The following is a 26,456-nucleotide window of genomic DNA, read 5'->3' as shown; positions in this document are numbered from 1 at the left end:
TTTTCTTGTGTCACGATGATTCTTTATTCTTTACCTTTGATGTCCGTAAAATTCCGGTTTTAAGCCCCCCCCCCCCTCCCAATTATAAGCCCCCCTGGTTATAGGCCCATCAACTGGAAACAAAAAAAACACATCCGGTTATATAAGCCCCCCTCTGCCGGCTGACAGTACTGAACAGGGCTATAGGGCTAATTGTTGCCTTATTGTGTGATTTTAGCTTAAAAACGTATTTTAATCAACACTGCCGTGGTCATGGTTCGTTTCGAAACGGTTTTTTTATTCCGTTTATAAGCCCCCCTCCCCCGGTTATAAGTATATACGCCCCTCCGTTTATAAGCTCACCCAAAATCCCTTAAGAAGTTATATAAGCCCAGGGCTTATAACCGGAATTTTTATTTTCCAATAAGCTATTGTATGATGACCCATGATGTTCACGGGCGTCTTCATGCTTTTCCTTTCCTTCTTTTTCAGTCGATGGAGGCTGGTCTCCCTGGGGAAACTGGACTAGTTGTTCAGTAACCTGTGAAAAAGGCCGTCAAACGCGAACTAGGACATGCACTGATCCTGCTCCGCAGTTTGGTGGAAAGGATTGCCAAGGACAACTGGAAGGTGCAAGATCCTGCATGGACAATGAACACTGCCCAAGTGAGTTCAGATTTTTTATTGTAATGTTTCGCGTTTTAAAATCTTCAGTTTAAGTCAAGGGCGAGTCGTTGTTTCGCACAACAATTGCCAATGTATATCGCAGCTACACCAATATTGTTGGTGAACAACTTTTAATACAACAAAGAGATCGAGCCTGCTTTGACGTCAAATTTTATGTTATGAGAAGGACGGCAACGGATAGTCAAATGTTCATCTTCGGCGCGTATTATCGACTCTTCATCAAAATATCAGGTTGTAAATGCTTTTTTTTTGGCCAAAATATCAGGTTATAAATGCTATTTTTTACTTAAAAGTACTTCCAACTGGCTGGTGCAAGAGAAAGTGCGTCAAAAAAATAAGTACTTCAACTTCCAGTTACCGTTCATGATCCGTCAATGCTTATTAAGCTTCTAAATATTTCAAGACTAAAAGCATCGCTTTTATTTATCTTTTTTTAGTTCATGGGGGCTGGGGAGAGTGGAGCAGGCATTGGTCAGCATGCAGCTTGACTTGTGGACTTGGAGTAAGGACACGTGAGCGGCAATGTGACTCACCCAAACCTCTGTACGGTGGCAGACCCTGTAATGAAACACAAAAACGAGAAGCAAGACACTGCAGGGAACGGAAATGTGAACCAGGTTTGTTTTAACTTTTCCACATTTGCATGAATGTAGATTACAGCTAAAGATTAGCTCTGAGCCTACTTCTCCACATTTGAATAAATCAATGTAGGTTACAGCTAAAGCTTAACTAGCCTCCTTTGTTGTTTTGTTTAATTATCATGTCATTGCATACATTGAACACACTGATTGAAGCATATGGATCGCAGGATTTTATTGGAGTTTTCCCAAGCAAATTAATACCTGCTGACTCATAAGTTTATTTTTTTTTATTATCTGTAATTGCCTGACTTTTTTTGTTTTGTTTTGTTTTGTTTTGTTTTGTTTTGTTTTCGTTTGTTTTTTGTCGATAGCCGTTGTTCTTTATGTGATGGTGGGTTTACTTTCTCTACTGTTATATAATGGTGCACCCCTCGGGGGTACTCCCATATATGGGCTATACACGTATGTGCCGCGGGATAGGGTATGGTTTTTGAGGTTTTCGGTCCCTAAATAGGGTATCATTTTTGCTCCTTTTGGCATTGTGATCCCGGTGTGATCCTTAGATAGAGTACCTAAATCCTATCAGCTAAAATAAACGCCCAGCTAAACGTAAAAAAGGTATCTTGTAACTGAACTATCCTTTCAAGTATTAGTAAAGCGGTTTTATAAAGATTTGGCACTACATGTTTCTTATTTAACCTGACATTGTTGCTCTTGTTTTATCGAGTTGTCGTTTCGTATTGTTAGTGATTTGGTCCTGTTTTTTCACTATTTTAAGTTGTTTAGTTTAAGTTTCTTTCTCCCTCTTCTGACAGAGTTTTCAGGCTCCGGCTCCGGAGATGGCTGGGAAACAGGCGAGGGATCGGGATCTGGCTCGTCGGGATCTGGTTCTGGTGAGTCTGGTGGATGGGAGGGGCCCAGCGGACATAGGGCCTGGAGCGATGATGAGCATTACTGAACGGGAGAACGAGGAATACATGTCATCTTTACGTGACTAGGGTTCGTGGGAGTATCTAGCAATTCTCTGCTAAATATTTTGAATATTTTTCATCCTTCACCAAGTTGTAGTAATAGTTCATTTACTGCCGGGAGTTGTGGGTTGGTCCCTCTGTCATTGATTTGCAAGCTTTTTAGTAGTAGTAGGTATTTCCTAATGCTGAAATCCAAGCTGCCGGCTAGAAGTCGCCATCATGAATTTGTTACGCCAAACGTTCATCAGCTGAACTGAAACAGTCCCTTTTTGTGGTTTCAATCGTTAGGTATTTCTTAAAGTGTTTTATTCCCAAGAGCACCTCGTGTTTCAAAATACTGAAAACTACTACTCAGTACCATCATTTGAATGGTCAGCCTGAATGGTCTCTGTTTCATCTACAGTACCACATGAATTGTCACACATTAGGAATTGCTCCAAGACTAAAATGTTTTCAGCACTTTAACGTGTTAATAACGTGCGGTTTTGCTCTGGGAGTGAAAGGCCTCGGATCGTCGGCAATAAATTGCTACATCTTCTTTGTATATCTTTACCATTAAATCAATCGTCACTTTGAAAAGACTAAGCTCAATTCGCCTCTGCAAAGCATTTAAAGCAAACTACTAATTATTAGAGAAAACAGAAAGTAAACGTTTGAAAAAGCAGTAATCTGGTGTAACAGAAACTTGTGGACAAAGGGAAAAGGGCAAGTGTGGGAAAAAGTACTTTACTTTCAGAAACGTAAGGAATGTAGGATTTAGTTTATGGGTACTTCAAAATTGATACCCTTAGAAATATGTGTGCATTGAGTCAACTGTTAGCGATGTTAAGACGGCAGCAATCTCCCCAATTCAAGTTTTTCTTTAGATAACTTTAAAAAGATTTGTAAGGTATTACTTATGTCAAGGTTAATAAATAACTTATTGTGGAATTACATGAGTGCTAGTCTCTTTTTCACTGACTGACTGACTGACTGACTGACTGACTGACTGACTGACTGACTGACTGACTGACTGACTGACTGGGTGAAATATGCCATCCTGGATCGGTCCATGTTTTTGTTATATGGCTGACTTCGTGAGCAAGCAAGATGAAAAGATTACGCGTTGTGATTGGCTATCCCAACCACCAAAATGGACCAATTTTGTCGTCGCACGGGATTACCCAATGCCCGTTCGCCGGCTCGTTATGCAGTTTTCAGTTAAGGAACTCGCGAAAATTCTGGAGAATTCCTTAAGGAAAAGGACATTCTTTAAATTGCCAACTTTTCGTAGAACGTTCTTCTCCTCCTCGGTTCATTTATAGCACGCCAGAAAAAAAACTTTGCCTAAAATCCCGCCAACGTGATATATAACTCATATTACTCTTAAGTCGAGCCCCTAACCCCGCCTCTCTCATCCCGACAGAGGAGACCTCTGTACCCCTCAAGGAATGCCGGTTTTAGGCCAAGGACTTATTAAAAACTGTCATTTAAATATTTAAAAGGCCCTTCTAAATATCTCGAACATAGCCGCAAGATGTAGGTTCATCTAAATATTTCATGGTGTTATCCAAGAGAACAGTTTAGAAAGAAGAAGGAGTATCCCTACCGTGGATATGTAAAAGGAGTACCGTTTTCTATCGAAGGTATATGAAGGGTTGCCTTTTTGTCAAAAATGGCGTATAAACATAGGGTAAGGGCTTCGACCTCGGGGAGGAGTCTCCTCTTATAACTTTTTTTAAACATCAATCTCCCTAGACGTGGAGTCTCAGGGGCGGATCCAGGATTTCAAAAGGGGGGTGGATGGCAGACTATTAGGGCCAGGGCCTAACCCTAACCCTAACCCTAACCCTAAGTGGCGGCAGACGGCGAAACGTGGCGTAACAACAACCAGACATGAGCGAGAGCTAATTTTTCTTTCTTTATTTATTTTCTATTTCAAATAAAGTGACATTTCGATTTTTTTTTTACTGAAAAATGGGGAGGTGGATATCCACCCTATCCACCCCCCCCCCCTGTATCCGCCCCTGAGTCTCTGCGAAAGGGCTAACGCTCGTAACATCAGTGTTAAAGTTAGCTACGACGGTAGTGACATTTGTCAAATTCTAGGTCAGTAATAAATGAAGAATTTCACTCGCCCGTCGATGCAGTGCGACAGTCAAGAAAAGTCATCGTTTTGTCCTTTGGACCAAACGTGGCGGTGCCAAAATCAAAGTTTTTTAGGGTTGTATAAAATTCATTGATCAATGTATCGATGTTTCATTATTATCATTTTTTTGCCGAAGGGTGATATAAAAAATAATATCGCGCGAGCCTTCAAAAATAGGTGATGCTGGGTTGACACTGTTGAGTGAAAAAGAGCTCTATTTTATTATACTCAGTAGCAGTTCAAACGGAAAGGCCTGGGGGAGAGGGGGTTCTTCTAATATTTGTTAAAAAAAACTTTTTAAAAAATGACTCCCCCACTTTAAATGTTTAGGTGTACACCCCCCCCCCCCCCCATTTAGTTCAAAGGATTCGCCACCGATAACTACCCTCTAAGATCTTCTTCCCCAACACCCTTTCAGTTACCATGGGGACGACCGGAATTGCCTGCTAGCAATTCAGCAGAAGCGTTACACGCAAGGCGTGACCTTTACATCACCTAAAATTCTGTTTCAACAAGGTCATACAATGTTACGCGTCAGTAGGCGTCAAATGTTAATCTTGCATCATTTGACTGATGATCTTCAGTGCTGTGTCAAGAACAATCATTGCCCAGTTAGAGCCGCATTAGAGCAAAACGTTGCTTTTAAGTAAGAAAAAGTACAGCTACGGGAGGTCTTAGCACATAGTACAGCTATACCGGAGGTTTTAGCACTTGATCTACTGGCCAATATTTAGTATAGAAAACAGATTTTCTATAACGGCATCATCATGGCGTTGCTTCGTCAGTCCTTTACATACAGTTTAGTGTTACTGTTTGCAATTCAGTCGATTTGCCTCGCGGCAAAATTCGCGATGATCACGATGAAGGGGAGGAGTCACTACCTGGTTCTTGAAAGGCTGGGGAGAGAGTTGGAAACCAGAGGGCACGAGGTAAATTAAATATGTTAGTATCTTATATACTGCTAAGTGCAAAATGTTCGTTGCGTGAAAGTGAAAATGAATTCAGTTAGATATACCAGTTTAGTTATCCGTCCATTATTATTACCAAGTTTAATTTGCAGCACACTGAATGAAGTTTTAAATGACTCATGAAAATGGGGTCACTTCTACACCTATATTCTGCTGAAAGGTCATGCATTTCTGTAAGCATTTTATCTGCATCGATCGACTTGAACCTGTGTAAACAAAGCAGCACGCGATTTTGCAATTTATAACACACTATTAAAACGTTGTCTCGAAGGATTAAAAAAAGTGCGATCAGCTTTTCCGTCACTATTTCATCATATTTCATCATCCCTCCACCACATGGTAATCAAAACGTTTCTATCAAAAAGATTCAGGACATTACATGTTTATTTGATAACTTAGGCCCGGGTCGCACTAGAGCGAATTTTGTTTGTTTAAGTCATAAATATGTCAACACGTAGCGTAAAATAAGTGCGACCCCCAATTTTAAAATCTGGCCAAATTTTTGCGGATCGCCAAATATACGCCAATCTTCAAAGAAGCCGAAGTCCTGCCTCGGAGGCTTCCAAATTTTGGCAAAACGAACAATTTTGTTTTTTTAACCATTAAACTGCCATATTACGCAAAACATGTTTGGATAAAATTACGGCGGGTTCGTTCGTCGCCACTAGTTTGGCAAGCGCAATAGCGGGACAAAATAACTTTTTACCCGGTCCATCTGGCTCTTTCTACAGTTATTAAACGTTAAACGAGGAATGTGAAATGTATTTCAAACCATGACTCTACCGGATGAGGTAGAGTCACGGTCCATGACCAAGGGCTGTTTCGTAAACGACCTATATTCGAGCGAATTCTACGTCTTCTAAAAGCAGAAGCTACCCGTAGAAAAGCTTGCTGATAGTGCACTAACAATACTAAAAATGCTATGTTGTTTTGTTGAGAAAGAAACACAAGATTCAACAGAAACCCGAAAGCCGTGAAAATAATCATATGTTGTGTCGTGTGACGACCGCTAATTAGATGGGTTTGTGATTGACGTATGTGACAATCAACAAAGTTTTGGTTAAAACATTTAGGCTTGATGCGACCTCCGACAAAATTTGGAACTTGCAAAATTTTGGCCATTTTTTCCTCACCAAAAATTGGAAAAGATTTGATTCGCTCTAGTGCGACCCGGGCCTTAGGATGACATATTTGACACAATGGGTTGAAGATACTAGTTGAAACCTCAGTTAATCCTATACAAACATGAAATATTTAACATTTTAACGTTGGCTTAAAGTTGCTGGGTTTTCATCAAGGGCGTTCCTGGGTGGCCTTGGAGTTATTGCTTGGATTGCCCTTATCTTCGTGTTGTGTGTTCTTGACCTGAATGCTTAAGCGGTAAAGGAGGGAGTTTATTTTAAAATAATTGAGCTCAAGAAGGCGGCAAGAGTCAAGAGAGCGGAGGAATTCAAACTTAAGCTTCAGTATTAATTTTCAATATTCGTCACTTACAAACGCAGGGGCATGAAAACAAAACCCTGTTATACTGGATGAAACCTGATTATGAAACAGCTCAGCCACACATCCGCAGATTTTTTTACGGGAGTTACACCTCCCAAGGTCCTTCAGCAATGAATACAAGCGGGACCCCTTTTTAGGAACAACTCGCAGGTGTAAAAGGGTTCTGAGAACCTAACAAAATATTTCCTCTGAAAGCGGCGAGCTACAACGCTCAGAAACACCATATTTTCATTGCATTAATTCTTTAGTACTTTTCTTTATCAGGTGGTATTTTTCGTTGGTGATAGTGAAACCTACGCCCTGAAGGACCCACATGTTCGAACGTTCAAGTGCCCGGAAGAAGCGAATACAGTTGATATCAAAACGATTGATGGTTTAATGGTAGTCTGGCGGCTTTATTGTGATGCATTACTCAGTCACCACGAGAACATGGAAGAAGCCAAGACCGCTGACCTTATCATTGGGGATGCCATGTACCTGTGCTCGTTTCTGATCGCAGATAAATTCTCTCTACCCCACGTAACGGTTTTGATGAGCCCACTGAGTACTGCTACAACGGGTCTACCATATAACTTGCCTGAACTTCCCTCCTATATACCTCAGGTTTTTTCGAGGATGACCGATGACATGAGTTTTGTGCAAAGAGCACAGAATAGCTTTACATGGTTGGTTAATAGTATGATTTTCCCCAGCATGCTTCGAAACGTCTACGCAGGATTGAAGAAGAAACACAACATAATACCTGAAAAATCTTTGCACCAGACGTTCCAAAAGGTTGATATCGTTCTTTATCAATCGGATCCCATCGATTATCCGCGGCCACTTTTACCAAGTAAGGGTTATTTGAAATTATTTTGTTTACACTAAAATAAATTCAGTTGCCATAAATTCTCTACTATGGGCGGGGTTGGTATTCATTTTAACCGCGTTTGAGACCCGGGGCTACCCCCATTTGACATAAAAGGGACGAGGATGCTCTTTGTCTCGCTTAGGAGTGTGAATTTAGGATTCTGGTCTCACATTGGGTCTTCAGAAGAAAGAGTGCCAATATTTTAAGCCGTAAGGATCTTGGTAAAGGTTTCAGCTTTTTGGAAGTTAAAATAAAGCTTTTCGACGACCATCCCAGTCCTTTTGATACGAGAGTCCCTCCCCAGGGTTTGAGCGGGGGAGGGGGGGGTGTTTTAAAAATAAAAATAAATCGCATGTTTCAGATAGCTTTCCTATGAGACTATTCACCTTCATTTTCTATGAGCGATAAAAAACTTGTCGTGCATCGTTGACACCAGTCTCATTGTCTCTAAAGTATTTCATTTTTTCACCTTACACATCAACGACGTAATGTATACTTTTTATCTTTGCTAGATACAAAACCGGTCGGTCCACTGCTATCAAGTCCAGCTAAACCACTTCCAGATGAACTTGTGCAGTTTGTTCAGGGGGCTGGAGACGAGGGAGTTATACTTGTGGCTTTTGGATCAATTCTTGATGAGATAGACGATCGGACAATTGCAGCAATGGCGGATGCGTTTTCAAGCTTACCGCAGAGAGTTATTTGGAAATTAGGTAAATTTTTCCCTTTTTAGCTGGTTTTATAGATTTAACATACAAGATTTGCCCATTTTAAACTTATAATTGCATGGGGAGTAATCTTAGTATTCGAGTTTAGTTTCCCCTTATTGTTTCTCCGGTCATATAACCTCCACTTTTTTATATAGTCGTGTTTTGTTTTTACATGACAAAATATTTTAAAACTATATCATATTTTTGTTGACATTCTGAGAAGACTTCGCTTTATTTTCTCGTATATAAGATTTATTTTTTCTTTCTTTAACTTTACTTTTATTTTATCTCTATCTTCCTTGTTTCGTCAACGTGATTATAAATTACAGCGTTATCCGGTTTTGTAAAAATTTATCTGATTCTTTGAACATTTTAAGTTTTTAGAAAATATTGTTTAACCTAAACTACTATATTGTTAACAAGAACAAAACTGGAAGATTGTTGTATTATTTAGGCGTGGTGGGAAATTGCGACATACATACGCATCATTATATAGTGACTATGCGCCATCACCAATGCCTGTCCCAAACCTCACAGATCCATGCTATGTTTGTACATTTTAAAATTCCTAAAATATTAATTTTTGCATACAACAGACGAGAAAAGCTTAACTCTTGGCAAGAACATAAAAGTTGCTTCATGGCTCCCACAGAACGACATTCTCGGTCATCCGAAAACTCGTCTTTTTATTGGACACGCCGGAATGAATGGACTGTTACAGACAGCTTACCACGGAGTCCCTATGATTTGTGTGCCTTTCTTTGGCGATCAGTTTGACAATTCCATTGCTGCAAAACACTTTGGGATGGCGGAGATTTTGTATACGGAATCAATTACTCAAGAGACCCTCGTGGACGCTATAAACACTGTTTTAAACAATGCAAGGTTTGTTGGCTTAATTTATTTGACGTGTACGCTAAGTTCGTTACTTTAACGGTTTACATTTCTTTTACGTTATTTTCCTTATTAAAAAAGGTTTTGTTTGTAATTGTGCTCACATCGTGGGTGGCTCCTCCTAAAATGTCCTGCAATAGGTATAGGATTTAATGGAGCCGAAATCAATTGTGGAATTGCACGCATTTTAGGCATCCTACTGATGAATGGTTACAGCAATTGGATATTACAGGAGTGACAATTGAGTTAATGGTCTGTCCCCGTAGAATATAATTAAGCGCCCCCACCCGCTCCCTTTTAATCCCCCTCCCCCTATAAAACACATCCGGAAGTTTACTTTAATTTTTCATAAGCCACTTCTCTCTATTAAGAGAGCCCACACGCAGCCTTTGTACATGGTACATTATGACAATTTTATGAAAAAGAAAACAAGGAAACGTTACTTTTATAGTTATGGTTTTTGTAAAAATCTGTTACGACTCGGCACTAAAACATAACAAAGTCCACTTTATTAATTTTTTTTTTTGCACCTTATACTGTAAGTTGGGACACCTTACTTAGATAATACAGGTTATCATTTTCGTTGCAAAAGTAGCATTGAGGAAGAATAGTGCAAGCACATTCAAAAATGAACTTTTGAGCCAGCATCATTGTTTAAAAGAAAGGAGAAATTAATCCGCTTTTCTTCTCATTTCAGTTACCGCGAGTCCGCAGCTCGAATTTCCAAGTCCATAAAACTGCGTCCTCGCACCCCATTACAAGAGGCCGCTGACTGGGTGGAGTACACGCAGGCTCAAGGTGGCTTAGCGAACCTCAGACCGCGAGGCCTGGATCTACCATTTTACCAGCTTTATATTTTGGATGTGTTATCTGTGTTCATTTTGCTGTGTATAGGCGTTTTTATAGCAGTTTATTTAGTGATAAGTTGTTTTTATCGCTTGTGTTTTAAGCCAAAGCCGAAGAAAGAAAAACCACAGTAGGGTACTATACATATACCTAACGGCATGAGATCTTAGAGACAGTTCGTTGTATTTCAGAACGTCTGATCTCATTTTTTTGATTGACATTGGCATTTGATTGACAGCTGAATGATTTTAAGGTAACTGTATGTCTACAACGAAAAAACCTGCCACAGACGTAAGTTCTTCGTAACTTTATTACCAGTGATTTCTTTAATTAGTTAAATATTTATTCAAACATTTGCGCCTTATATCGAATAAAATATACAACTAAAAACCATTTGGTTGCAGCCTTATTTACACGTACAACAAATATTCATACTTGCGATCAGCAAAAGCGCACGGTGACATAAGCCTCGATGTATCTGCTGAGCCATGAAATTTTAATCGACATCTCGCTTTTGCTTTTAAAAATAATTTTCCCCAAGAGGCTTCATAAAGTGATTTTTTTATTAATTGTTGAATGAATTTTATAATTATTCAATAATATGTGCATTTTAGGAAGAGTTAATTATCCAATAAAGACCAATTTTTACGATTACGAATTCATTTATTGCTGCTTGTTGGTGTCAGGGTAGTATTTTAAAGGTTGGTGGTAGCTCTCACAAGGTCCGACTTGAATGGCTTGCTACCAATAGAACAAACAACAGGAACAATGCCTAAAGTCCTGCTACCCTAGAGGACGAGTGGAATTCAGTTACGAGCTTACAAGAGCTGCCTGACCCCACTGCTCTTTAGACGTACAGCCCAGTAAAACGCCACTTTTTATTGTTAGATTCAGCATTTATGTTTCCATTTTTACATTTTTGTGTTATCGCCCAGGGGTGTTAGTAAGGATCTTAGGGCGCGGCGAACTGGGATTGTTATTGGATGTACATTTGCATTCACAAACGATCATGCGCACAAGAGTTCTCAACAAATCTTACCGTATAAGTTCTTGTCGCCAGAGCTATTATCGTTTTAAAAATTTAAAAATGAGTAGCTCTGGTGACAAGAATGATCATGCAGGTGTCGTAACCGGTGGCAAGTAAACCGTTTACGTGTCGGACTGAATATTCAAGTGCTTCAGAAAATGACTGAATTTCCCTTGCTCTAAGCTATATTTTCCTGGCTGCTAGAGGGTTTTCCTTTTTGCATGCGGCAAAGCCGATATCTGCGAGCAGCGAAAAAACCCTTTGGCTCCCATGGTAAAGCTTTATTCAGCCTCAGTGCATTATGTTGTCCATCTTGTCATGGTCGAATCGTTTGTACTCCACATACGTAAATTCTTGATTCTTGGACATTTTTCCTTCAAAACTGAAAAGCTTAAAGAAATTCATCCTTGCTCGTCACGCTATTGTTTTTATAGGTTACTAGGGCAATATTTCGAGACGTCATGCTCGCGCGCGAGTTGTGATACCTGTTCTGTCATTCACAACACTGTAAATATCACAGGTCCAAAAAGCCCAATCAAAGTTACTGATTGTTTTTATTGCATATGTACCAGTGTAATCTGCTACACAACCTGTAGTTTGTACAAAATGATATACGTTGGCGACATAAGAAACATATTAGGAAAAGAAACAACGACAAAGACGCCTCTAAAGGCCCGGTAATACGGGCAACATTTTTGTTCAACCTGTCTCGCAACATTGTTGCATTGCAAGTTGAACGAGTTGCTGCCCGTATTCCTACCCTGCGCTCAACTTGTCTCGCAACAAATTTCGGTGTTGCAAGTTGAAAAAAAATGTTGCAAAAAGTAGATCTCGGTTCTACTTTGTGCAACATGTTGAAATTTGCAACACCGAAATTTGTTGCGAGACAAGTTGAGCGCGCGGTGGTAGTACGGGCAACAACTCGTTCAACTTGCAATGCAACAATGTTGCGAGACAAGTTGAACAAAAATGTTGCCCGTATTACCGGGCCTTAAACCTCCCTCCAAATATTCTATTCTGCGAAGCTTTTTCCCGTTTTTTTTTTTGTGGTCCCACTCTTCATCAAAGCAAGTACTGAAAGCAGCAAAATTTCAAAACAGACATTATCTTTGGAATCGATACTTTGGCTCCTCACGAGATTAAGAAACGCATCTCATGCATTTCCCGCTACTCTGCTTTCTGCAATATGCTTCCTCTCCTCGATTTTTCTATACGAATTTCAGTTCATAATCACCTGAGAGTTTGATTTGCCCGTCCACACATGTAGCGTTTGATCAGCAGGGATTTGCTACAGCAAATACATAAGAAGAACCAAGAAAGATTTAATACTGCTCGACGTTTCGGAGTCATCTTGACTCCATTATCAAGAGACTTGTACAGTATGCAAATAAGGAACGCTACAAAATAAGCATAAAACAATGAACATCCTAAACGAACACCTTAGCGCGGATGGAATCCGTTTGCACGTTAAGTGTTGGCTTACGCATGCGAATGTACAACATTTCTTTCACGAGGCAATCACATTTGCCGCTACATTTTGTGATGACGCGAAATTGTTCGATGAAGCGTTCAGGTATTTCGCAATTGTGTTGCAGGTTGTAATGTTTGTAAATTGATGATGCCTTTCTGGTGTGCCCTTCTACGCGCTCGTGTAAGTGGCCACGTGTATACCCCACATATCCTGCATCACACAGGTTACATTGGAATTGGTAGACGATACATTGTTGGTTAACAATAGGGGGCTTTGGTTGGACAGTCACGTTCAGTTTCGAACTTAGATTGTTCACATGTAGCGTGATAGCTTATTTCAGGACTAAAAAAGTCTCCGTCCTCAGTTTCAGTCTTTATACAATAAACATTTTATTTAGGTTTTGTAAAGACTTTATTTCAAAGTTCATTAAGACACCAATGAATGTTTCTCAAATTACAATGCAAACGTTTACGGTAACAATTGAACTATTAATTATGCAACTATTAATTGATTTAACTTTCAATTTGAAATTTCTTTTCTTTTTTGAAACATGAGATAGATCATTTAGCTATGGTTCTAGAGGTAGCGTTATTAGAGACGGACCATTAGATATAACCGGAGGGGGGTGGCTTTTACCAAAAAAAAAATCCTGCAAGGGAAACTTGTCTAAAATAAAATTCCTGCAAGCGGTTATGCCTAAAAAAAATTCGTGCAACGGAAGTGACATGCATAGCATTAAAGGGCAACGTAAAAGAAAAAAAAAGTTAAAGGAAGAATGTTGTAACACTTTACACTTTATTAAAACAGGAGCTGTTTGATATTTTTCATACAACAAAACATATTAAAAATGGTGATATCTTGCTTTCTGTTCGATCAAGACTTCTACACATTTTCCCTGATATTTAAAATTATCAAAAATTATACTATAAAATATCTCCTTTCTTTCTTGTATTTAAATATATTTTAGATAGAAAATCAAGTTTAATAAATAATAACTGATATATGCCATCATTACGAGACGCAAGTGAAGTTGTTGAAAAAAAAAGGTTTAAAAGAAACGGTTAACAAGTAAAAATAAAGCAGAAAAGAATAATCCAAAACTAAACGTCACATGGGACTTGGAAAATGCCTAAACTGGAACAGAGCTTTCCACAGGCCAATCTCTACAAGGCAAGCTTGATTTTCTCTTCTGTTAGTGGCATAATATAAATAGATATCTTTTTGCCTTGTTCCGATCTTTTCTTTAATTGATCACAAAACATGTCAAAAGTGTGACACCTGCAGCATTTTATGCGACTTCTTTCAGTGCTCATCAATACCACATTTTGACATCTTCTGTGATCTATTACTAAACAGACACAGGACAAAAAGAAAGCCAGTTGTTAATTATTTAACATGATCCTGTTATTGGCTGTTCGCTGGTAACCTGTCCACTACAATAACAGTAATGTTATGAATGTGCCACAATCCTTTTTTCTTTATAACAAAGTTATGACTTAAACTTTAAGTATAAAATGCCGAGAGAAGTAATAAAATAATATCAAATGATATTAATGATAATTCTCACGTAAATGTTAGATTTGTTACCAAAAAAATTTGGTAGGCGAAAAAAAAATTCGTGCAAAGCTTGTGCCCCTAAAAAAAATTCTTTCAGACAAGTTGCACATCGAAAATCCACCCCCCCCCCCCCCTCCCCTCCGGTAATATCTAATGGTCCGTCCCTTATCTAATTTAAGAAGGTACATTATTTTTTCATGATCAGTTAAATCCACAAAGTGAGGATCAGTTAGTGACACGATGGAATGGAGCTCTTTTCTAACATCATTATACCCTTTGCAATACATTAAAAAATGCTGTTCGTCCTCTATGTGGTTTTCCTTCTACATACCAAGCACTTTCGTTCTTCCACTTATGTCCAGGATTGAACGCAGGTATTGTTTAATGAGTACTTCATGTTTGGCTGTGTTATTTGACATTTCCATATTACTTCATATTTGACAAAATTTGGTGTGTTTTGGTGAACTTTTATTAATAAGGACACTTTGTGATGCCTGTCATGAGGAACGTGCATCTCATTAGCGTTCAATCCTGGACATATCTGCGTTCTTCAACAGGTATGGGTGCTCCTGCATTTTCATATTTTCCAGTTTGTATCCGTAGGGAATGTACCCCTAATCGTAGTTTAGTGATACTTATTCGATGCGCTGGATTTTTAACTGTAGTGAGATACTCTTCTAATTGGTAGTCCTTTTTTACTTCTTTGTGTGTGAATTTTTCTCTAGAACAAGAATTCGTTGAGAGTTGTTGAGCTGATATGTCATTATCATAGTGAATTCCTAATGCTTCATCATTATTTTATAAACTAACAGATTTAGTATGTTTTTTGGCGTAAAGAAACGCATCATTTAATATAGGATTGGTTATCTTATGTTTTAATCTTTGAAAATAGCAGAAGATAGATGCTTTTATGTCTATTGCTAAAGGGTATGGATCTAGTTCTGCTCTACATGCTACTGAGTGACTGGCTGACTGACTGACTGGCCGACCGACCGACCGACCGACCGACCGCCCCCCTTTTGGAGGTTTGATAATTTACTTATCTATGTATCGATGTTTCAAAAACGTCATTTTGGGGGAAATGGGTGATAGATGGTATATTGCAATTCCTGCGTTTTGATTGGTTAACAGGAAATATATACTATTGACCACAAATATGGTAACGGATACGCGTTAACGATATCAGCTTGGGAGCTAAAATATTGCAATTCTTTGGGCGTTTTTAATAAAACAATTATTCCACTCGCGCTTGTTGGATATGAGATCGTTGAAGTCAACGCCTCGCTGGCTATCTACCATCTCATATCCAACGCGCGCTCGTGGAATAATTGTTAAATATCCTCGTGTGAGACTTTATAATAAGTGATGCCGGGCTTACTCAAAAAGATCCTGGTGAGCAAAAGCTTTCTTTATTTTATTACGAACAACCCTAGCTACGCTAGGATTGAACTATTATAATTTCCAATTTTTTATTGTATATATCTACCCTCCAACGCACCACCTTTTCACTTACCATGGTACGACTGACCAGAAGCACGAACATGATTTAGGCTGCTAGAAAATACAGCAGAAGCGTTACAAACAAGAAGGTGTGACATTCGTATGACATACAACCCTGAATTTGTGTTACGCAATTTGAATTTATACAAGGTCATACAATATGTCACGCGTCAGTAGGTATCAAATGTAAATCTTTTTACATTTGTGAATAATAACTGCGACTACTGATTGTCTTCAGTACTACTTCTTGAATAATCACAGACCAATACAGCATTACACCAGGGTTTTTCCTTAAGGGGCAAAAATTTACTACAGTTAATTTACGAGAGGTCGTAGCACTTCTACTGGCCAATTTTTACTGTAGAAAAAAGATCTTCTACTCCCGAGGTCTACTCGGCATCATCATGGCGTCGTTTTGTCAGTCCTTTACATACGGCTTAGTGTTACTGTTTGCAGTTCAGTCGAGTTGCCTTGCGGCAAAATTTGCGATGATTTCGATGAAGGGGAGGAGTCACTACTTGGTTCTTGAAAGGCTGGGGAGAGAGCTGGAAGCCAGAGGGCACGAGGTAAACCAATAATGTTAAAATCTTACTGCTAAGTTCGAAATGTTCTTTGTGTGAAAATCAAAAAAATCAATTCAGTTACATAGGTATTCAATTATCCGTCCATATATCATGACCAAGCTTGAATTGCAGCTCACTTAAAGAGGTTTTAACCGAGTCATGATATCGGGGTCACTTGCTACACCTATAAGCGATATCGGAGTTCCAAAAAATTCATGCGTGCGTCGGAATAAAATTCAATATTTATGAAGTGAGCAGAGGTAAGGTTATAAAGCATGATAATAATTCATGACTTTTCCCTTGTTCACTTTTATAAATATTCGGATTTATCCCCACGCACGGATGTGTTTTCGGAACATCGATGTCGCTTATTCTGCAGAAAAGTTTAAGGTAGTAAAACTGTTCACAATTAATTTATGTATTTTATCTGCGGGTTGAAGCATAAACTCGATCCTGTGTAAACAAAGCATCACGCGAAAGCATTCGGCGCAATTTATGTTAAACACTACGATTTCAAACGTTGTTCTAAGGATTATAATAAAATTTGCCACCAGCTTTAATTGTCCGTCACTATTTCATCATACACGCTTCCTCCACCGCATGGTAATCAAAACATTTCTATTTTGGCAAAACAGGATAAATACATCAGATGGGTTTTGACGATAACTTAGGATGCTATATTCGACACAGTTAAACTCAGGTCAGTCCTGTACAAAAATAGGCAGTTAACAGTGTCACGTTACAGAATGGAACTTTCTTTAGGACCAGCTCTCAGGTGTAAAAGAGTTGAGAAAACGTGACAAATACTTCTTTTGAAAGAGGCGAGCTACAAGACTCAGAGACACTACCTCTTCATTGTTTTTTAAATTCCCCAGTATTTTTTTTTTTTTTTCAATCAGGTGGTAAATTTCGTTGGTGACAGTGAAACATACGCCCTGAAGGACCCACATGTTCGGACTTTTAAGAGCCCGAAGGAAGCGAATAAAGTTGATGTCAAAACGGTTGATGGTTTAATGGCAGTCTGGCGGCTTTATTGTGATGCATTACTCAGCCACCAAGAGAACATGGAAAAAGCCAAGACCGCTGACCTCATCATTGGGGATGCCGTGTACCTGTGCTCGTTTCTGATCGCAGACAAATTCTCTTTACCACACGTAACGGTTTTGATGAGCCCACTGAGTACTGCTACAACGGGGCTTCCATACAACTTTGCTGAACTTTCCTCCTATATACCTCAGTATACCTCAAGGTTGTCCGACGACATGAGTTTTCTTCAAAGAGCAAAGAATAGCTTTCTATGGTTGGTTAATAGTATAATTACCCCCAGCATGATTCGTGAAGTGTACGCAGGATTGAAGGAGAAGCACAACATAACACCTAAAAAATCTTTGCACCAGACGTTCCAAAAGGTTGATATCGTTCTTTTTCAATCGGATCCCATCGATTATCCGCGGCCACTTTTACCAAGTAAGAGTTACTTGAAACTTTTAAATTGTTTATACTGATATAAATTCATTTGCCATAGATCCTCCTGTATGGGCGGGAGTGGGGTTGGGGTAGTTATTTCAACCGCGTTTGAGACCCAGGGGCATCCCCCCGTATGAAATCAAAGGGAAATAATTTAGGATTTTGGTCCCACTTTGGGTGTTTAGAAGACAGAAGGCCAATATTTTAAGCCCCATGGTCCTCGGTAAGAGTTGCAGCTAAAATCAAACTTTCCGACGAGCATCCACCCGTCATTTTGATAAGAAGGTACCTCCCCGGGGTTTGAGCGGGGGAGGGGGTATTTTAAAACTAAAATCAAATCGCACGTTTCCAATAGCTATCCTAACAGACTTTTCACCTTCATTTTCTATGAGCGATAGTTAACTTGTCGTGCATCGTTGACACAAGTCTCATTAACCCTGAAGTATTTTATTTCTGTTTCCTTTTATATACATTAGCGACGTAATGTATATTTTTATTTTTGCTAGATACTAAACCGGTCGGCCCACTGCTATCAAGTCCAGCTAAACCACTTCCAGATGAACTAGAGCAGTTTGTTAAGGGGGCTGGTGACGAAGGAGTTATACTCGTGGCTTTTGGATCAATTCTTGATGAGATAGACGATCGGACAATCGCAGAAATGGCAGATGCGTTTTCAAGCTTACCACAGAGAATTATTTGGAAATTAGGTAAAATGTTCCCCCCAAAACTACTTATTTCCGTTTTTAGCTTGTTTTATAGATTTTATTGCAAGATTTTCCAAATTGAACTTTAAATTGCATGGGGAGTAATCTTAGTATGGGAGTTTAGTTTCCCCCTATCGCTTCTCCGGTCATATAACCTCCACCTTTTTTATTTTGTGTTTTTATTTTCACATGACAAAGAATTTTTAAAATATACAATTTTTCGTGGACATTTTAATAAAATTTCACTTTATTTTCTCTTAGATTAGATTTGCTGGTTTTATAGATTTTATATACAAGATTTTCCAAATTTTAAACTTTTAATTGCATGGAGAGTAATCTTAGTATGCGAATTTAGTTTCCCCCTATTGCTTCTATAGTCATGTAACCTCTCCTTTTTTATATTGTGTTTTTATTTTCACATGACAAAGTATTTTTAAGCTAAACCATTTTTCGTGGACATTTTAAAAAAAAAATCACTTTATTTTCCCTTAGATTAGATTTATTTTTCTTTCTTTAACTTTAGTTTTATCTCCAACTTCCTTGTTTCGTCAACGTGGTAATTAATTCCCGCCAGTGCCTGTCCCAAACCTAGCAGATCCATGCTATGTTTGTACATTTACAGAAATCCTTATATATTATTTTTGCCTACAACAGACAAGGAAGGCTTGAATCTTGGAAAGAACATAAAAAATGCTTCATGGCTCCCACAAAACGACATTCTAGGTCATCCAAAAACTCGTCTCTTTATTGGACACGCCGGAATGAATGGAATGTTGCAAGCTGCTTACCACGGAGTCCCTATGATCTGTGTGCCGTTTTTTGGCGATCAGTTTGACAACTCCATTGCTGCAAAACACTTTGGGATTGCGGAGATTTTGTATAAGGAATCAATTACTAAAGAGACCCTCGTGAACGCTATAAACACTGTCTTAAACAATGCAAGGTTTGTTGGCTTAATTTATTTGACGCGTGCGCTAAGTTCGCTACTTTAAAGGTTAATATTTCTTTCACGTTATTTTGCTTATTTTTATGTCTTGTCTGTAATTGAACTCACATTGTGGGTGGCTCCTCCTGAAATGTTTTGCAATTGATATAGGATCGGACGTCAAAACCATTTGTAGAATTGCATGCATTTCAGGTATCCTTCTGATGATTGTCCTACAAAAGCGACAATTGTGTTCATGGTTTGTCCCCTTAGAATATATACCAACCGGAAGCTCAACTTTATTTTTCATAAGCCACTTCTCTCTATGAAATGAGCTGCGTCATGGACAACAAATCTTGAAATAATTGGCAATTTTTTTCAAGTTTGTCGATCGAGATCCGTCGTAATCTTTGCTAGTGTCAAAACCATCCTTGTGTTATTTTCTGGTTTTTATTACTCGTTGCTGTTTCTCTACGTTAGAAAACTATTATTTCGAGGTTTTTTCAATTTGAAGATAATCAAAAAAATGACTTAAAATACCATGACATAGCTCTTTTAAGCCCCCGCGCAGCCTCCTGACATGGTAGGTCATGAAAAATTTACGAACAAGAAAACAAGGAAACATTACACTTTTAAAGTTATCTATCCACCACATGTACTAGAAATGATTATTATTTTGTGGAAGTGTGTTATGAGACGGAACTGAAACATCACAAACTCCACTTAATTTCTTTATTTGTACCATAAACTGTAACTTGGGGCCCCCACCCCTCTGGCACACCTTATTGACAATACTGGTTATCATGTTCGTTGCAAGGGTAGTTTTCGGAAAGAATATTGCAAAGACAATCAGGCATGAACTCTTAAACCAACATCTATGTTTTAAAGAGAGTAGACATTTAATCCGCTTTTTTCTCATTTCAGTTACGGCGAGTCCGCAGCTCGAATTTCCAGGTCCATAAAACTGCGTCCCCGCACTCCTATACAAGAGGCCGCTGATTGGGTGGAGTACACGCAGGCTCAAGGTGGCTTAGCGAACCTCAGACCGCGAAGCCTGGATCTACCATTTTACCAGCTTTATCTTTTGGATGTGTTATCTGTGTTCATTTTGCTGTTGATAGGCGTTTTTGTAGCAGTTTATTTAGTGATTAGATGTTTTTATCGCATGTGTTTTAAGCCAAAGCCGAAGAAAGAAAAGTCACAATAGGATATACTTATACCTAACGGCAAAAGATCTTAGAGACTATTCATTGTATTTCAGAACGTCTGATCTCATTATTTTGATTGACATTGGTGTTTGATTGACAGCTGAATGATTTTTAAGGTCACTGTATGTTTACAACGAAAAAACCTACCACAGGCGTAAGTTCTTTGTAACTTTTTTACCAGTGATTCCTTTATGAGTTTAATTATTATTCAAAAATTTGTGCGTTATATCGAGTGAAATATCTAATAAAAAATGATTGCAGCCTTTTTTACACGTAAAACAAGAAATCATACGTGCGATAAGCATAAGCATACGGTGACATAAGCACTCGCTGTATCATCTGTGTCTTCAAATTTTGATTAACATTGCTCTTTTGGTAATTTTTTTTTAACCCAAGAGGCTTGATAAAGTGATTTTTTTTCAATGATTGTTAAAATTAATGAATTTCATAATGATTCAATAATATGCATTTAGGCAGAGTAATGTATCAGTCAAATCGAAGGTTCAACACCCACTCCCCTCCCGGGCATACCCCGGGAATTTGAAGCCCTTGCCTTCCAGGGCGGAAGGGAATTCGATAATCGAAGTCTTCCCGGGGGTGGGGAATTTGATCCGACCACATAGGGAGTGGAGAACTTGAACAGGGACTTGATTTCTGGTTATACGTATCTCAGTAAACGCACGTGGGTTTATAATCATGGCAGAGATCAATTATCTTCTATGTATTGGTTATCTTCTATGGGCCAGGGAGGAGGGAATTTGAACACGAATTTTCCAAAAATAGAAATGCCCGGGGGGGGGTTGCCAGGGGGGGGGAAGAACCTTCCATTTGACTGATACACAAATTATATAATAAAGACAATAAAGTTATAGTTTTTACGATTAAGAATTTCTTCTTTGCTGCTTGTTGGTCTCAGGATAGTATTTTAACAATAATCGCAAATGCTCGCTAGCAGCTCTCAGAAGGTCCGACTTGAATGGCTTGCTACCCTTCGAGAGAACAATAGAACAAACATAAACAGTTTGGATGCAGGGGACCACACAACAAATAAAACTGCTTGGCTTGTCTGTTGCGCGATCTCTTGTTTAAGAAATGCCCGTACCAGACGTCACTCTTAGTGTTAATAAAACCAGATTGATTGCAAGGCTGGTACAACGGCAGAAGAGCTAGTCTTCTTCAGGGCCAGTACCATGAAAAAAAGGACCAACGTGCCAGTTACCTTACTATGAGCCAGTAATTACCCTGAAGAAGACTAGCTCTGCCAGTTGAAATATTGGCCAATAAATTTTGCCGTACTGCCGTGGTACCAGCTCGGCAATCAATCTGGTTTTAATAGAACAAACAACAGGAATTAACCCAATACCCCTAGCCCCAAAAACAATAGCAACTACAAGCTTCCAAGAGCTGCTACACTCAGTACTACTCTTTAGACGTACAACCCAGTAAAACGCCACATTCAAACGTTAGATCCAGCATTTTTTTTTCAATGATTGGTCCCATGGGTGTTAGTAAAAATCTTAGGACGCGACGAACTGGGGCGATTATCGGATGTACATTTGCACTCACAAACGATCAGGCACACGAGAGCTTTCAAGGAATCTGAACGAAAGTTCTTGTCGCCGTTATCTGTTTGTTTTTGGTAACTACATTTTAACACGTTGAAAGACGCGTAGCTCTGGGGATAAGTATGATACACGTGTCATAACTGGTAGAAAATAAGCCCGCCGTAAACTGATTGGACTGAATATTCAAGTGCTTCAAAAAATGACCGAATTTCACTTCCTCTAGAGCTTTATTACCCTGGATAGCAGAGAGTTTTTTCCTTTTTTGCAGCAAAGCCGCTATCTGTAAGCAGCGATAAAAACCCTCTGGTACCCACGATAGGGTTTGATTCAACCTCAGTGCATTCTCCATCTCGTCAACTCGTTTTTATTTCCCATACGTAAATTCTTGATTTTTGGAGATTTTTCCATCAAAACTGAAAAGAAATTCATCCTCGTTCATCTCGCTATTGTTTTAGGTTACAAGGGCAATATTTCGAGACGGCATGCTCGCGCGCGAGTTGTAATACCTGTCCTGACATTCACAATACTGTAAATATCACAGGTCTAAAACGCCCAATCAAAGTTACTGATTGTTTTGATTGCATATCTACCCATGCAATCTGCTGCACAACCTGTAGCATGTGCAAAAGGCTGCACGTTGGAGACATAGGAAAAACATTAAGAGATAACTTTCACAAGCATTAAAGAGACGCAAGAAACAACGACATAGACGCTTCTAAACCTTCCTACAAACATTTCAATCTGCGAGGTTTTTCCAGGGTTGTTTGTGGTCCTCCTCTGCAAGTACTGAAAGTCGCAAAATTTCAAAACAGACATTATCTTTGGAATCGATACCTTGGCTCCCCACGAGATTGACAATCGCTTCTCATGTATTTTCTGCTACTATGCTTTCTCCAATAACGTAACCCCCTTGGTGTTCCATTATGAATTTCAGTTCATGATCATCTTGAAGTTTAATTTGCCCGTCCACACAGAAAGAAGAGTAGTTTATTTCAGGACTAAAGAAGAGTAGTTTATTTCAGGACTAAAGAAGTATCCGTCCTCAGTTTCAGTCGTTATACAATAAACATTTTTATTTGGGTTTTGTTAAGATTTTATTTTAAAGTTCATCAAGACACCAATGTTGCTCTATCTACTTGTCAATATAAAGAATTTTTGAGACTGACAAAAAGAAGTTGAGAATGTAAATGTTAAAAAAAAAGGAGTGGAATGATCACTTGCGCTTACTGCTTCTTTTCCTTTTCTTTGAACAAGCTTTTGATAAACTTAAAAAGACGCATTACAACAAATAAGAACGCTATTGCTATCAACGTTACTAATAGCAACATATCTAAAAGGAAAAGCTGGTAGAAAGGTAGATCCAGACCCTGAGGTCTGAGGTACTGCAAACCACCTTGAGCCTGCGTGTACTCCACCCAATCAGCGGCTTCCTGAACAGGCGTACGAGGCAATTGTTTGATTGACTTGGAGATCCGGGCAGCGGACTCACGGTAACTAGGATTGAGAAAGGCGGCCATTGATTAGTTTGATCTATATTTTCTTTTAGTTCAAGATTCTCGCACTGTAGGCGCGTGTAGTCGTGGCAATACAAACTCAACTCACGGCAAGACAAAGTTATCTGACGGCAACAAAATTAATTCACGGCAAAACAAAGTTAACTCACGGCAAAACACACTTAAATTAAATTAAATTAAAAAAACACTGCAGAGACAAACATGGCAAGACAACGCATGTCGGAAAAAACTTTGATTATAAGAACTTAATGTTTCGTATGCTACAACATACATCTTCAGAAGTGACCGTTGGCCAGATTATAATAAGATTGAAAGGTGAAATAAGACTAGCACCTAATCTGAAAAATATGACATTGATCTCACTCCCAACGTTATCATTTACGGCTGGTTTTAAATCACGAATCAACAATATCTCCTTTTTTTACAATGTATGTCTGAACTTCCTGTTGCGAAAATGTCAAGATGATCCCATTATTAAGTTCCTAAAATCAAAGTTTTTTTCGACATGCATTGTATTGTCATGTTAGTCCCGTTCTGAACATCGTGAAGGTTACTGAAGTGTACAACAAAGTTTACAACAAATGTCTAACCTTGGATCTGTAAGCACTGTGTCAATTACGCTGATCAACTGTTCTGCTGTCGCCTCTCCCAGTCGTAGAACCTCGGCAAACCCAGAATGCTTTGCAGCCCGCGCATTGTCAAATTGGTCACCAAAGAAAGGCGAGCAAATCATGGGTACTCCGTGATAAATGGATTCAAGCATTCCGTTTAGCCCGGCGTGTCCAATGAATAGTCGAGTCTTGGGATGTCCAAGGATATCATTCTGCGGCATCCAAGAAACAACTTTGATGTTGTCGCTGACTGAAACAGCGCTTGACTCAGCTAATAACATGTGGAAAAATGGCCTTATTAAGGGCTCTTAAGTATTTACTTCAGTTTAAACTTTTAATATTTAGTAAGGGAGCCCAACTCGCCAGGACGGTATTCAGTTAGAGCTGTAATTAATTTAGTCATCGCCTACGTACTTGCATGAAGTGTTCGCTCATTTGAAAAAAATCACTCCAAGTCCTGGATGTTTAAAATATTGGAAATTTTGCAAGTAAACTACCAAGATTTTCTGGACCGAAAATATTTTCAAGTGATGATTTTCAAGGCATTATAATTGGTCGTAGACAAGGTGGTTTTGAAGATCGCACGCGGCCATGAGACACTCAGTCAGATCGATTGAGCAAACATTATTCTGACCGGAGCTGCTCATTTCGAGAGGAATCACACAACTGTTCAGAAGTCACCAACGATTAAACAAAGGTACCGGGCATCTTTCTTTTCCGTAGGAAGTGTTTGTTTTGTCCCGTTTTATTGCTTAAACTTTGGATTCACTCGATGAAATAAACTGGTCTTCACGTTTGCAAGCGAGCACTTGTGTCTGTTATTTTTATATTTTTTACTCTAATTTTGCTGTTTTGATATTCACCTCTGAAAATTGTACTTATACAATTATTCGCCTCAGGCTCAGTGATAGTTGTTGAATAATCACTTCGCCTTCGGCGAATAATTATTAACCCTAAAAGAAACCTTGACGGCCAAATAAATATATTAATGTTTTGCCCGGAACACCCTAAGTGGTACCAAAAATCCGGAATTGACACCCCTCAGCGAGACGACGAGTATCCCTCCCCCTTTCATATGATGTCCCCCCGCCTGGAATAATTGCAAAGAGAGAACAATGTAAATTAAAAAGGTTTACGGTTTCTAGTCTTTTGTATTATTAATTCTTCTTAGTTGCTCAAAAGTTTGCGTGTTAATTACCTTCACTAAGCTTCCATATGAACTTTTGGGGAAATTTAGCAAACGCACTGGCCATCACTGCCAATATGTCTTTGTCGAGGGTGCCTAATGTTGTTCCAAATGCGACCAGAATAACTCCATCGTCCCCAGGCCCCGGTTCCTAGAAAGACGATTAGCGCTAATCGAGGATTAAAAAGTCTTAACCCAGGAATAAAATTTATCCCTCGATTAGTTTCTGTTCCTGAAAGCCCGATTAGCACTATCCAAGGGATAAACTGAGGGTTAAATTTAACACACCTAGCGAGGTGGATTAATTCACTAATCGGGGAATAAAGTTGATCGAAGTTTGTCAAAACAAACAAAATGGCGGACTTACTTTTTCCGGTAATTGCTCCAAAAATTCGCGAAAGAAGGTTTCGTCAGCACGAAAATCTCCTTGACGACTTTTCAGACGATGAACTTCGGAGCAGATACAGATTTGGCCGAGATTCTATTGAATTTCTTACGGAAATCCTAGAAGAAGATCTGCAGCGACCGACGAAGAGAAACCATGCGCTGTCGCCGACACTACAGATTCTTGTAGCGTTGCGTTTTTTTGCGAGCGGCAGCTTTCTACAAGTTATCGGTGACACCGTTGGCCTCCCAAAATCCTCCGTCTCAAGAGTAGTAAGAGATGTATCGCTTGCTCTGGCCCAGAAACAAGGGGAATTTATTTTGTGGCCATCTCCAGCCGAACTGCAAGAAGTCAAGCAAGGGTTTTATGACAAGAGGGGGTTCCCTGGTGTAATTGGTTGTGTCGACGGGACTCATGTAAGGATCCAGGCACCATGCGTGAACGAGAACGACTATGTTAATAGAAAAGGCTTCCATTCAATTAATGTACAAGCTGTGTGTGACCATAAAGGTAGGCAATTAATCAAACAGAAGTCAGAATAAATGAATCATTAATGCAAACATTGTATCTCCAGAGTAGAAAAAATTTTAACAAGGGGGAGGGGTGGTGCTGCATATTTTTCCTTTTTGTTGTCATAAAAAGTTGTAAGGAAAAAA

General features: G+C 39.1%; 4 protein-coding genes across 5 annotated transcripts in view; 3 read left to right on the top strand and 1 right to left on the bottom strand.

Moving 5' to 3' along the window:
• LOC144630344 (properdin-like) overlaps nt 1-3,148 on the top strand; it is a 49,298-nt gene extending 46,150 nt beyond the window's left edge. For both annotated transcript variants that reach the window (XM_078488719.1, XM_078488704.1), the window contains 3 exons: nt 472-645; nt 1,104-1,283; nt 2,063-3,148. In XM_078488719.1, coding sequence (XP_078344845.1) covers nt 472-645; nt 1,104-1,283; nt 2,063-2,205 — 497 coding nt within the window. In that variant the 3' untranslated portion in view covers nt 2,206-3,148. The remainder of the gene's footprint in view (nt 1-471; nt 646-1,103; nt 1,284-2,062) is intronic.
• Nucleotides 3,149-5,150: 2,002 nt separating this feature from the next.
• On the top strand, nt 5,151-10,251 carry LOC144647016 (UDP-glucuronosyltransferase 2C1-like). Its single transcript, XM_078506761.1, has 5 exons — nt 5,151-5,275; nt 7,082-7,649; nt 8,180-8,380; nt 8,974-9,262; nt 9,969-10,251. Exons 1-5 carry the CDS (start codon nt 5,198-5,200, stop codon nt 10,249-10,251), a joined length of 1,419 nt encoding a protein of 472 aa, XP_078362887.1. The 5' UTR covers nt 5,151-5,197.
• A 5,651-nt stretch (nt 10,252-15,902) lies between these two features.
• On the top strand, nt 15,903-21,681 carry LOC144650673 (UDP-glucuronosyltransferase 3A1-like). The gene is made up of 5 exons (XM_078510397.1): nt 15,903-16,238; nt 17,135-17,702; nt 18,209-18,409; nt 19,061-19,349; nt 20,256-21,681. Exons 1-5 carry the CDS (start codon nt 16,077-16,079, stop codon nt 20,536-20,538), a joined length of 1,503 nt encoding a protein of 500 aa, XP_078366523.1. The 5' UTR covers nt 15,903-16,076; the 3' UTR covers nt 20,539-21,681.
• Nucleotides 21,682-23,189: 1,508 nt separating this feature from the next.
• LOC144630321 (UDP-glucuronosyltransferase 2B17-like) lies at nt 23,190-25,525 on the bottom strand. The gene is made up of 3 exons (XM_078488672.1): nt 25,428-25,525; nt 24,209-24,500; nt 23,190-23,598 (listed from the first exon to the last, which is right to left on the bottom strand). The coding sequence occupies exons 1-3, from the start codon at nt 25,480-25,482 to the stop codon at nt 23,328-23,330; spliced, it is 618 nt and encodes a 205-aa protein (XP_078344798.1). The 5' UTR covers nt 25,483-25,525; the 3' UTR covers nt 23,190-23,327.
• Nucleotides 25,526-26,456: the final 931 nt, after the last annotated feature.

The sequence above is a fragment of the Oculina patagonica genome, chromosome 1 (genome assembly GCF_052425735.1).
Source record: "Oculina patagonica isolate OP01 chromosome 1, crgOcupat, whole genome shotgun sequence".
Classification (NCBI taxonomy): domain Eukaryota; kingdom Metazoa; phylum Cnidaria; class Anthozoa; order Scleractinia; family Oculinidae; genus Oculina; species Oculina patagonica.
Note: the sequence above shows the minus strand (reverse complement) of the source record. Positions and strands in the feature narration are given on the sequence as shown.